The 13,444-nt window shown below is 41.4% G+C and overlaps 1 protein-coding gene across 1 annotated transcript; it reads left to right on the forward strand.

Annotated features, from left to right (window-relative positions):
• Window positions 1,563-2,778, forward strand: LOC109838978. Its single transcript, XM_020407410.1, has 2 exons — window positions 1,563-2,115; window positions 2,306-2,778. The coding sequence occupies exons 1-2, from the start codon at window positions 1,563-1,565 to the stop codon at window positions 2,776-2,778; spliced, it is 1,026 nt and encodes a 341-aa protein (XP_020262999.1).

The raw sequence follows: 13,444 nt of genomic DNA on the forward strand, positions 1-13,444 counted from the left end.
CTCTCTTGCTCCTCAAAAAAATGCTAGTCAGAAACTCTCTTGCTCAACCAAAGGCGATTAGGGGCTCATCTCAAAGCTGGTATGTATAAATATGTATACATGCATATACTTTATTTGCGTATTAATTATTTGTTATGTTGGTTGCGATTCATCACAGATGGCACACACATGGAAGATCGGGTCAAAAAGTGTAGCGATGTTGCCCGAAATCACGCAAGAATACTCGAGTATTTGAGTCTAAATGCGTGATTTTGAGCAGATGTCACCGCACCATTTGACACAATCTTCAATGCCCGTCATCTGTCACAACCAGCGGAAAAAAATAAGCGAAGTTAATCAAATCACTTCCACGAGAAACCAAAGAATTACTAATCATGGTGCATTAAATACTAATGTAAATATTATAGTATAAATAGTAAATCAAATCTGGTCCACGCTCGAAGTTGCTGTTTATGCTACAGTAATTTACTGTATTATAAATAATAAATCAAATCTGTTCCTTCATACTTACTACAGTAATTTATTGTATCATAAACAGTAAAACAAATCAAATGTATTAAAATTTGGACCATTCTTTAAATATAGAGGAGTAGATATGATTTCTAAATCAAATGTAGTAAAAATTACATCCTTCTTTTAGTATAGAGGAGTAGATATGATTTCTAAATCAAATATATTAAAACTTGAATCCTTCTTTAAGTATAGAGGAGTAGATATGATTTCTAATTTTAAACATACAATAATTAAATCAAATGTATTAAAACTTAGAGGGAGGAAAGTTTAAAATGCAGTGTTTAAAAAACAGGAGGTCGTGCTTTGCATGAGTTGCACACTAGTAAAGCATATGCGTGCATACACAGAGGTTTTGAGATGAGAGTACGAGAAATTTTCATATATTTGTAAAAGGAAACCGTACATTGAATGCTTGACCCTGTTGATTACTCTAACCATCTGACCATCTACCACACACATAATGCAGATCATTAAGCAAGGTAAAAGTGATTTCTATGTGTTGATGGGTTGCTTCAGTTACTGCAACAAAGACTCGGTTAATTTTTTTGCTATTATTTTTCCCTTATTTTTAGCCATTTTCTGTTTTCCAGTTAAACGCTACCAGTTAGTGATGTTAGTGGTTGGATCTTAGAAGTTGTTGATCGTGGAACATGACTCCACGTAGTTGCTTATTTTTAGGATTCACTAGCTAAAATTTTATGTATTTAAGTATCATTTCCGTTCAATAAAAGTGTGTAGACATTGTACAACAATATCTCTTGTTGTTCTTACCTTTATTTCTTTTTCAAAGTCAATTTTAAGTAAAAAAACACCATCAGAGTGGTATCAGAGCCCTCTTCTTGAGGGACATGTGACTGAGAAAAACACATTACACATTTTTTTTCATGGATTCATCTAAAACTCTTTTCACTACACTAGCACCACCTGTCTTCAATGGAGAAGGCTATCACGTGTGGGCAACAAGAATGGAGGCTCATCTGGAGGCAAATGATCTCTGGGAAGCTGTTGAGGAGGACTAAGAAGTTCCACCATTGCCTGCGAATCCAACCATGGCGCAGATTAAGAATCACAAGGAGAAGAAATCAAGGAAGTCAAAGGCGAGAGCTACGTTATTTGTTGCTGTCTCACCTGAAATCTTTGTCAGGATTATGACTATGAAGTCAGCTTTTGATATCTGGAAGTTCCTAAAGAAAGAGTACGAAGGAGGTGAGAGGATTAAAGGAATGCATATTCTAAATTTGATCAGAGAATTTGAACTTCAGAAGATGAAGGATTCAGAGACTGTCAAAGAGTATTCTGACAAATTACTCAGCATTGCCAAGAAAGTAAGGTTACTTGGCTCTGAATTTCCTGATTCTAGAATTGTTCAAAAGATTCTTGTAACAGTTTCTGAAAGGTTCGAAGCAACCATCTCTTCGCTGGAGAACACTAAGGATTTGTCAAAGGTTAGCTTGGCAGAATTGTTGAATGCTTTGCAGGCACAAGAACAGAGAAGACTTTTGAGGTCTGAAGGTTTCGTTGAAGGTACATTAGCTACAAGAGCTCAGTTCAGTCAAGGAGGAAAAGGGAAGAAGAATGAGAAGTACAAGAAGGAAAACTCAGGTTCTGATTTCTCCTAATAACAATAAGGGAACAAAATCTGATTTTCCGCCTTGTAAACACTGTAGAAGGAAGGGTCATCCACCTTTCAAATGCTGGAGAAAGCCAGACCAGCAATGTGAGAAGTGCCAGAAGATGGGACATCATCAAAGAATTTATAAGAGCAACATTCAATAGAAGACTGTAACACAAGCGAATTTGAAGCAGAAGAATGGTGCTCAAGTAGCTGATCAAAAAGAGGAAGAGCAACTCTTTGTAGCATCTTGTTTTGCTACTAGCAACTTGAGTGACAAATGGCTTGTTGACAGTGGTTGCACAAACCACATGACATTTGACCGTGATCTGTTTAAGGAACTAGACACTTCTGTGGTATACAAAGTGAGAATAAGCAATGGAGAATATATTGCAGTTAAGGGAAAAGGCACCGTGGAAATTGAAAGTTCTTCAGGTACAAAACTTATCAGAGATGTTTTATTTGTACCTAATATTAACCAAAATCTATTGAGTGTTGTTCAGTTGCTTGAGAAGGGTTTCAAAGTTATCCTTGAAACAAATCAGTATCAAATCAAGGATTCTGAAGGTAAATGTGTATTCAAAGTGAAGATGAAGGGGAAGAGCTTTGCACTAGATCCATCGCAGGAGGAGAAAAAAGCTTACTCCTCATGAGTTGCTAGCATCACAGAAACTTAGCACAAAAGACTCGGCCATTTTCACCATGCTGTAGTACTGAACTTGCAGAGAAAATAGCTTGTTGAAGGCCTGCCTCAGTTAGAGTTAGAACTATCAGGTTGCAAGGCCTGTCGATATGGAAAACAAGCAAAACTTTCGTTCCAGGAATTTGTCTGGAGAGCAACTGAGAAGCTGCAACTCATCCACACTGTTGCTGGACCTCAGAGAACTCCTTCACTTAAGCGGAGTAAATATTACATAATCTTTATTGATGACTTCACATGTATGTGCTGGATTTATTTTCTCAGATTTAAATTAGAAGTTGCGGGTGTTTTTTAGAGATTTAAGCAATGGATCGAGAATCAAAGTGGTTGGACCATTCAAATGCTGAGGTTAGATAATGGCAAAGAGTATACTTCAGATCAATTCAATCAGTTTTGTAAGGAAGCTGACATTGAGCATCAGTTAACAACCCCATACACTCCACAACAAAATGAAGTCAGTGAAAGGAAGAACAGAACAATCTTTGAGATGACAAAATACATGATGCATGAGAAAAATTTGAAAGTACCCTAGAAGGGAGGGGGGGGGGGGGAATAGGTTTTATGCTAATCTAATCCGATTTAATGCCAATTAAAAACTTATTAACTAATTATCCTAGCAAGAATGATATTCAAAAAGATTATATGCAAAGATATTAAACTAAGGGCGAAATAAACATGAGCAATGACGAAATAAATAATGAGCACAAATAAAATGCCAAGGCAAACTCAAACACACAATATGATTATTGAGTTCGGTCCTTCCGACCTACATCTTCGCTCCCCACTCCCGGAAAGAATTCCATTATTACAATGAGTTTTCAACATTCACCCAAAAATGTTTACACCTCACAATTCGGTTTTCTACGCTCATCGACAAACGTTTACAACTCACACTTGTAACTACACAAATACCACATTAAGTGTTGACCTCTCACGTGTCTCCCTCAAATGTTCAGAATTCTATCTCTCACTAGGCTTTACTACCGACACCACTCCTCTTGGAACCGATTACGTCTCTCACCTCTACACTCCTCTTGGTGTATTTGTGCAATACAATGTGACCTCACAAATGAAAGCTCAAATATAAATAATTTATTCTCTACAATGGATAAGAACTCAATGAAGCCCAACTCAATGTTACTATCTATCACAATCCCAAATATACTATGTATGAAAATACTAAAAGCTCAATGTGGGTGTGTGTAACAAAGAGTATCAATAAAAACAACTAAACTCAATATGAAATCTAACTTATGAAAATTAAGATCAAAACAATAAATAGCTAGAATTGAGTTTAAAGAAAACTTCTCTCTCTCTATAGAGAGAGAGAGAGAGAGAGAGATGAGTTGAAGCTCGAACACCAAAGGATGATCTCTTTTAGCTCTTGTGAAAATTTCTTCACAAACTTAAAACTCAAACAAACTTTTAAACAAACTTTAAACTCTTGTAAACTTGTTTTAAACACTTCTCAGTATGTTCAGAATGTTAGAGAACAAGTGGTATATATAGGATCATAAGACAAAGCCTAAATACCAAGAAAAACCAAGTAAAAAGAAAAAAACGAAAACCTAAAAATATGAAAAACTAGCCGTTGGAAAGCCGCAGTCGACTGATGAACAATATTAGTCGATTGATGAGCTGACCGTTATAGGCAGCTCACAGCTCATCGGTCGACTGAAGATCTCATCGGTCGACTGAAGATCTCATCAGTCGACTGGTAAACTCATCAGTCGACTAATAGTTTATCAGTCATAAAAACAGAAACTTTTGGCAACTCCAGGCGCGTTTATCAGTCGACTGATAAAATCCACCAGTCGACTGATAACAAGTTATCAATTTGAAATGAACAGTAAATTTGATTTTTAAACCTCTTTTAAAATAACAAATAAATTCTAAAAATTAGGAAACTTTGAAAAATATTTATAAACATGATAATGAACATGTTACAAAAAGAAATTTTGGAATTACACTTCCTAATAGTAAAAACTCATAATTTTTCAAAACTAGTCCAAAACATGAAAACTAAACATACATGTTTTTGACATTTTGACTTAAACAATATTTTAAAACATTATAAAATAATTTTATAGACTTAATAAAAGATATATATAATGATTGTTAAATCTATAAACTAATAACAAAACATGCATGTGTGTGTATGATTGAGTTTAAAGTACCAACACACATAATATAACCTAAAAACTAAATTACCCAAGCTATCTTGATCTTCAATAAGCTCGACTTGGTAAACTATGCGGATTAAGCTTGAACTTGAATATGGCTTGATGTATTGCTTCACTCCGATATTCCGCCAATCTCCATTGGATGTGATCGTTTAGCTCAATTCCATCCAACCTCCGACACATTGTTTACCTAGAATAAATAAGAACACAAACATTAGACAAACAATATTAGTTGTAAATTGTTTGTTAAAACATCATCAAAATAAAAAGGCCAACAAAATTTGCCTAAGGAGTACTGGGCAGAAGCAACAAACATGGCAGTGTTCTTGTTGAACAGGCTTCCTACTAAAGCTGTTAATGAGAAAACTCCTTTTGAGGCATGGTATGAGTTCAAACCTAATTTGAAAAATCTAAAAGTTTTTGGATGTTTGTGTTTTACTTATATGCCACAGATCAAGAGAGATAAGCTTGACAAAAAGGCAGAGGCAGATATTTTTATGGGTTACAATACTGTCTCTAAAGCTTATAGAATTTTCCAACCTCACACAAGGAAAATTCTTATAAGTAGAGATGTGCACTTAATGGAAAATGAAGAATGAAACTGGAAAGGAAAGCAATCAACTTCAGTTCCAAACGAGACTTCAAAATTCCATTTGAAAGAAGATGAATTGATGGATGAAGTTCCTATAAGAGGTATGAGATCACTTTCATAACACTAGATTCAAGTAAGTATAGAATTACATGGAATGAAAATCAAACTAGAAGAACGATGGGCGATCCTTCATCATGCCGCTCATTCACATTCTTCAATTGAGATTAAAGAGGTTACAGCCCTCGATCGATTGCTGCAACGCCTTTCACTTGTAATCGAGTCGATGCAGAAAACAAGTTAGCATATACCAAAGCAAACCAAGTTGAATCTTTCTCATTACTACCATTGCCTTCATCAAGTCCTCACATTATATACCCAATTACATCAGGTTTGAGTGCAGGCTTACTGTGCCATAAGAAACGCCGTTCTAAAAAAAAAGCTACTTTTCATTGGGGATGTTTGGAAGTATTTCCTTCCATCTAGAAAATATGTTTTCTGGGAATATAACTGATTATGCCTCTCAATTTAACACCTCAAAGAACGGAGATGCACAATTACCCAACATTCTCACTGGTGCACAATCGTAGAAAATGTAAACAACTCGTTCGTGGGCTATTAACTTTTCTCGGGCAAATGCAGCACTTGCTGTCCTTCATGTGCTGAACACAGATCATCTTTCTTGTGATTCCTCAGGGCATGAGCCGTAAATATTTACGGTCTCCTTAAATACATTTCTTAGCTGATAAATTCCTTCCCTTCATTTTCCATAGGGTTCGACACTAAATAAAGTGTTACCACAAATCCCCAGGATAAACTAGTATCAATCCTACGAAAGTGCATAAAAATATCAAAAATACAAAACACACAGATATACGTGTTCGTCTTGTAGCTTACGTCCACGGGCAGGCGAAAGAGGAGAATAGTTTTACCAAGTTGTAAGGAATAGTTCTTGGTTAGTGCTCTATTGATTGATGCTGATTACCGACAGCGACTTGTTGCGCCCTTTTATATGATGCTGCCAGCAAAGAATCACCAACTCAGTGGTCCTCCGCACATGCAATTATAACGTGCTACCGGAATTATTTGAATTGGTTATCATCAACCAATTAGAAGTCATATCATAATAGAAATAGGATATCCAATTCAACACCAGTTAAAAGAACCTAAACGGCACTTCCCTTCAGCATGCTCACAGGCAAAGTTCCAAGCTGAGGAGGCACTCAGATTGGGATATTTGAGTCACACCAACGTAAAGTACCACATAACCCTCTCCGGGCTAACTTGGAATTTGGTGAAAATTTAGTTCTCATGTATCAACCTTAGGCTTCAACTGTTATGTAAGGGATACATGCTAAGGCAACGCAAGGTTTGAATAACAGTAAAGCACAGCTAGTAATGACAAGCAGCAAGAAAATAGTCTGATCCGCCGGTTCAATTCCAGAGGAGTACTTTGAGGTTCTTCTATCGACATAGTCAATCAAGTATCATTCTAAGTTTCTGTTGGGACGCAGAGTCACGCTCACCGCCACGGAAGCGATATCATCTGAGAGAGAGCCCTGTCTTTCGTTATCACAAAAGCACAAGTCAACCTCTATATTCTTGTTTCTCAAAGGAAACGAGAATAGATAATGAAATTCTTATTTCTCAAAGGAAATAAGAATCGAAAGTGATATATTTCATCAAAGTGAAATATACACTCTTCCTCTCATCAGTTCAAGGACTGAAATATCGAGGGAACCTACAAGCTATGGCAACTCACAGATAAGACAAATACAAACACGGGATTTTACGTGGTTCGGCAAACTAGCCTACGTCCACGGGAGGGGGTTTCACTATGGAGGAAAAATACCAAACTTATACAAGTTTTCTCTTCCTCTCTTTCTTTTCTCTCAAAAAACTCCACTTAAGATTTTTTTTTCACAATTTTCCCACTCCAAAAAACACCTCCAACCCTTCTCTATTTATAGGAAACCAAAGAGGGGGGAACCAAAAAATTTGGCGGGCTCAGAAGCGCGGGAACAGGAGCGCGCGCGGGGAAAAGCTCGAGCACGAGCTTCGACGCGATGGGCTGGCGCTCGTCTTCGACGCGATGGGCTGGCGCTCGTCGTGGGTGTGACAGCGACAGGCGGCGCGAAACAAGGGAGCACAGGGCCGAACACGAATTCGCGGGCGTGAGAGGAAACGGCATGGGCACGTTGGGTGGGCCCCCGCTGTCCCCCACGTTCACAATTCTCCACCTCGTACATCATTTGATAAACCTCAAATTTTGGACGAACACCAGAAGAACCCCACAAACTCAACCAGAGAGATATCCATGCCAAACCAGGCCAGACCAGCTGCGCCACTATACCGCGGCTGCCTACGTACCCTCCACCGGGATCAAGCTAACCGTAGTTCTGCAATTATTCTCTAACATAGTCTCCATCTCACCTCCATCACCGCCCCGAAGGGCCATGCCCTCTTGGGCAAATCAACACGGGCTGATATGAAGCAAGTCCAAGCAATGCTGGAACTTGCTACCTGTGACCACCTTGGTTAACATGTCCGCGGGATTCTCATTTGTATGCACCTTCATGAGAGAAATATCTCCTTCCTCTATGACATCCCGCACAAAATGATATCTGACGTCGATATGCTTGGTACGAGCATGGTGAACTTGATTTTTCGCCAAGTGAATCGCACTCTGACTGTCGCACCACAAGTTCACGCTTTCCTGCTCGATCCCCAAATCATCTAGAAGACCCCACAGCCACAATGCTTCCTTCACTCCCTCCGCCATAGCCATGTACTCAACCTCTGTTGTAGAGAGTGCCACTGTAGCCTGCAACATCGATCGCCAACTAACTAGAGCTCCATGTATCCTGAATACATAACCAGTAGTAGATCGCCGTCTATCTAGATCGTCCGCATAATCTGAGTCCACATACCCGTCGACCTGACATGTATTTCCACCAAAACACAGACCCGTATCCGCGGTACCTTTCAAGTACCTCAGGACCCATTTCACAGCTTCCCAGTGCGCCTTTCCCGGATTCGTCATGAACCTGCTGACCACACTAACCGCTTGTGAAATATCAGGGCGTGTACACACCATGGCGTACATCAAACTGCTAACTGCACTAGCATAAGGAACACACTCCATGTGTGCTTTATCTTCCGCTGTAGTGGGAGATTGTTTCCCTAAAAGCCTAAAGTGTGGAGCCAATGGGGTCACCACCGACTTTGCACTTTGCATCCCGAACCTTGCGATCACCCGCTCTATGTAGCCCTTCTGACTCAAGAACAATCGCCGATTCACTCGCTCTCTTCTAATATCCATACCCAGTATTTTCTTTGCAGCGCCCATGTCCTTCATCTCGAACTCTTTGCTGAGTTGAGATTTCAGCTTATCTATCTTCACCTTTTTCTTCGATGCAATAAGCATGTCATCCACATATAAAAGGAGATAGATATAATCACCTTCACGAAGCTTCCGAATGTAAACACAACAATCATAGTCGCTTCGGGAAAACCCATGCTTCAGCATGAAAGAGTCAAATCGCTTGTACCACTGCCGAGGAGATTGCTTCAATCCATACAGTGATTTCCTCAAGCGACATACATGATTCTCCTTATCTTCAACCTTGTAACCCTCAGGTTGATGCATGTAGATCTCTTCATCTAATTCTCCGTGCAAGAAGGCCGTCTTGACATCGAGTTGTTCCAGCTCAAGATCACCATGAGCAACAATACTCAATAGTACCCGAATAGAGGTGTGTTTCACCATCGGAGAAAATATCTCATTGTAATCCACACCTTCTCTTTGTGCAAACCCCTTGGCCACTAGCCTCGCCTTGTACCTCGTTCCACCGAGCTCTGAAGGATCTTCCTTTCTCTTATACACCCACTTACAACCAATAGTTTTTCTTCCTACGGGCAATGAGACCACCTCCCATGTTTGATTCTTTCGGAGAGATTCCATCCCCTCCTCCATCGCAGCCAACCAACTCTCACTATCCTTGTTTCGAATAGCTTCCTTAAAGGAGACCGGCTCATCTTCCTCCACCGAGAGTGCGTACTCAACCAAATTAACATGCCCATAGTGTTTCAGGGGTTGATCAGCCCCCAGCTTCTGTACCTGCTTGTATACTCGCCTTGGCCTAGTGGAAGCCAAGCTATCCTCGAGCTGCTGTTGTTGTAGTGCCTCCTCCTGCTCAAGTTCATCATCTACCTGACTTTCCACTTGATCACGACTAGAGCCTGGTTGGTCTTTAGGTTCTATCTCAATAACCTGGGACTCGGGAGTCCCAACAGTATCAACACCACCATCTTTGGGCACCCTAGCAATCATGGACTTCTCATCAAAAGTAACGTCCTTGCTGATAACGAACTTCGAATCTTCTGTATACCAAAGGCAATAGCCTTTTACGCCCTTTGCATACCCTAAGAAAATTACCTTCTTGGCCCTCGCGTCAAGTTTTCCCTCGTTGACGTGATAGTAGGCGGTACAACCAAAAATTCGGAGCCTCTCATAATCTGCATGCTCCCCTGACCACACCCGATAGGGTGTGTCACCATCCAATATCGAATGTGGAGATCGATTCACAATATAGCAAGCTGTAGCAATCGACTCTGCCCACCATTCTTTGCCCAAACTAGCATATGATCGCATACTCACTGCTTTCTCCCGCAGTGTTCGGTTCAGTCTTTTTGCGACCCCATTCTGCTGTGGTGTAGATCTAACTGTCCAGTGTCTAGCAATCCCTTCCTGATCACAGAACTCCTTGAAATCACTGTCTGTATACTCTGTACCGTTATCAGATCTCAGTGTCTTTAATTTCTTGCCAGTCCTGTTCTCAACCATCGCCTTCCACTTCTTGAATGTCTCAAATACCTCATTCTTATGCTTCAGGAAATAAACCCAAGCATATCTTGAATGATCATCTATGAATGAGACAAAATATCTGGAACCACCCTTGGAAGTTGTCGAAGCCGGACCCCAAACATCCGTGTGCACATAATCTAGTATCCCTCTGCTCTTGTGCTTGCTCCTCAGAAATTGAACCCTGTGCGCCTTTCCATACACACAGTCCTCGCAAAAATCCATGCAAGGCTTCTTCAGATTCTTCAGCAAACCCTCTTTACCAAGCAGATCCAGACCCTTCTCTGACATGTGCCCAAGCCGCCTATGCCATAACCGTGTGTGCTCACATGGGTCTCCACCACTTCCTTCAGCTCCAACTACTGCATCTCCCGTCACCGTCGTACCCGAGAGAGTATATAGATTACCATGACGAACACCCTTCATCACTGTTAAGGAACCCCGAACAACCCTCTTCACTCCGTTCTCTGTTACAATCTTGCAACCCCCGGAGTCCAAAGCACCGACTGAGATGAGATTCTTCCGCAAGCCGGGAACGTGTCGTACGTCCGTCAGGGTTGTTTGCGGTGAAAGTTGCTATTTCCATTGTTATCGAATCTATTACAACTTTAGTCGTTACAATAAACTCGAATGAAATAAAAAGTTAATCTTTTTATAAGATCTCCTTACACAATGTAAATAAAAAAAGTTTATAACTTTATCAAACAAACACAGAGATCGTTCATCGGTCTTCTGCTTGCGTGGGATCTTTGCCTGTGTCGGGGTTTATCCGTAGACCACCGTCGATCAGATCTGATTGCTGAAAAATTAGGCAGAGCTTCGTCTATCCGCGAAGGGATCGAGAAATCGTAGCTCTTATCTCGGCGAAGCGAGATAATCACTCTTCTTAAGATTACCACAACGGGATAATCCTAAGGAACGGATCCGGGAAATCATAGATCTGACGAATCTCTCTCTCTTGCGTTGAAGAACTGGATCCGATCTCTCCTCCTCCTCTCTGAAATCTGTGCACTTTAAGTCTTCAATCCGGCAGGGCTTCGCCGAGGCACAAGAATTCCAGCTCCCTTCGCGGATAGACGAAGCTCTGTTCAATTTTTCAGCAATCAGATCTGATCGACGGTGGTCCACGGATAAACCCCGGCACAGGCAAAGATCCCACACAAGCAGAAGACCGATGAACGATCTCTGCTTTTGTTTGATAAAGTTGTAAACTTTTTTTATTTTCATTATGTAAGGAGATCTTATAAAAAGATTAACTTTTTATTTCATTCGAGTTTATTATAACGACTAAAGTTGTAATAGATTCGATAATAATGGAAATAGCAATTTTCACCGCAAACAAACTGGCGACCACAGTGAGAGCCAACAGCTTCGCTGCCGAAGCTGTCGTGCCGCAACCGACGATCAAGATCCCGGTGCTCGAAGAGGTCGAATATGAATTCGACCAGCAAAAGTTCGAGGAGTACGTCTCCTCCTCCTCCTCCTCCAGATCCGCCTCTCCTGGCAAGTACAGGAGTGCCTCCTCCTTCAGAAAGATCTGCTGGTCTTCAGATTTGAAGATCCAAGAAGACGATCTCTCCGCCGTTGTTGCTGTTGCACCTTGCAATGATCCACCGGCGTTCAATGAAGCTAAATTTGTAGATCTGAACTCCTTCACGATTAAGGAGTCGACTGCTGAAGGCGCACCAACTCTATCAAAGAGAGCACGTCAAAGGAAACGATAACGCCTCGCGCGCCAATTCGCCCAGGCTTTGGATCAGATGGATGGTCTCCATTACCAAGCATATCTGGAGCTCAGAAAGCGCCAAGTGGCTAATCTGTCGCCACGACCAGCATCGGAATCCTCCTCTCGCTCTCCAATTAACGGATGTGTTCGTGTCCAAAGAACCCGCTCTACTCTCGAGGAGCGAATCCAGAAGCACCGCACCTTGCTTGCGCATGCCCGGACCCTGTGCGAAAAGCACAAGAAATGCAAAAGGAAGAGGCAGTTAAGAGATCGCCGAGATCCAAACAAGTTTGGGTGCCAAGAGCCAAATCAGCGCCTAAGGCAAAAGCAGGCGACGTTGCTCTCCGGCCTTCGTCAACTCCAGACCCTGCTCCCGCACTTCCGGTGAAGCTCTATGACAACGTGGATCTCCCCAAAGCTAGAGTCCCATTAAGAAAACACGTCAGACAGACAAACGTGTTATACCTGAGAATCCATGCGAGCAGCCGATAGGTTACTCCGACCGCAACGTCGATGAGTTGTACTATCAGGCTGGGGGTACGAATAAATCTCGAAAGAGAAGTACCCGGGAAGCGGACTCTCACTGTCCGTGTATCAAAATTATCAGGGTAGTATTATCAACGTGTAGCTGCCCCAAGACCGCTCCGCAGAGGGTCTCGGTATTCGAGAGGATCTTCGATGGAACGACGAAGCCCAAATCAAGGCGTTTCCACCAAAGAGGATCGGTTGCTCGAGATGATGAATTCCCAGAAGTTACCATCAACATGGTCAATAAGGGAAAATCTCTGATTATTTTAAGTGGTTCGAACCCTAATTTCTCTCCAGTAAGAAGAGTCAGTTCGGGAATGACCCAACAAATATCTCAGCTTCAGCTAGAAACCGTTGGACATAATGATTACCAGGGTGTCCATGAAGGAATCCATTCCGATGACGTACTCTCGGATTCTTATTCCGCAATTGCCTCTGGCGATACAACGTCTAGCATAGGACAAGCTCGGGAAGTGTTCATGGTCAACACCGAGAAAATAACCAAAATCAATGAGGATGCTCTAGCCAAGCAGAAAGAAGCATTCAAAATCGAAATGGAAATGGCTATGCAGGAGATGAGACAAATGCACGACCAACAAATCCGAGCTTTGTCGAATCAGCTAGGTAAATCCAGCCGTCGCAGCACTGCTAACCAAGCAGGTAGCGATTCAGATGTGGATGAACACAACGCTGGGGGTGGACCCACCAATGATGATAACACTGGAGGTG

This window comes from Asparagus officinalis, chromosome 1 (genome assembly GCF_001876935.1).
Source record: "Asparagus officinalis chromosome 1, Aspof.V1, whole genome shotgun sequence".
Classification (NCBI taxonomy): domain Eukaryota; kingdom Viridiplantae; phylum Streptophyta; class Magnoliopsida; order Asparagales; family Asparagaceae; genus Asparagus; species Asparagus officinalis.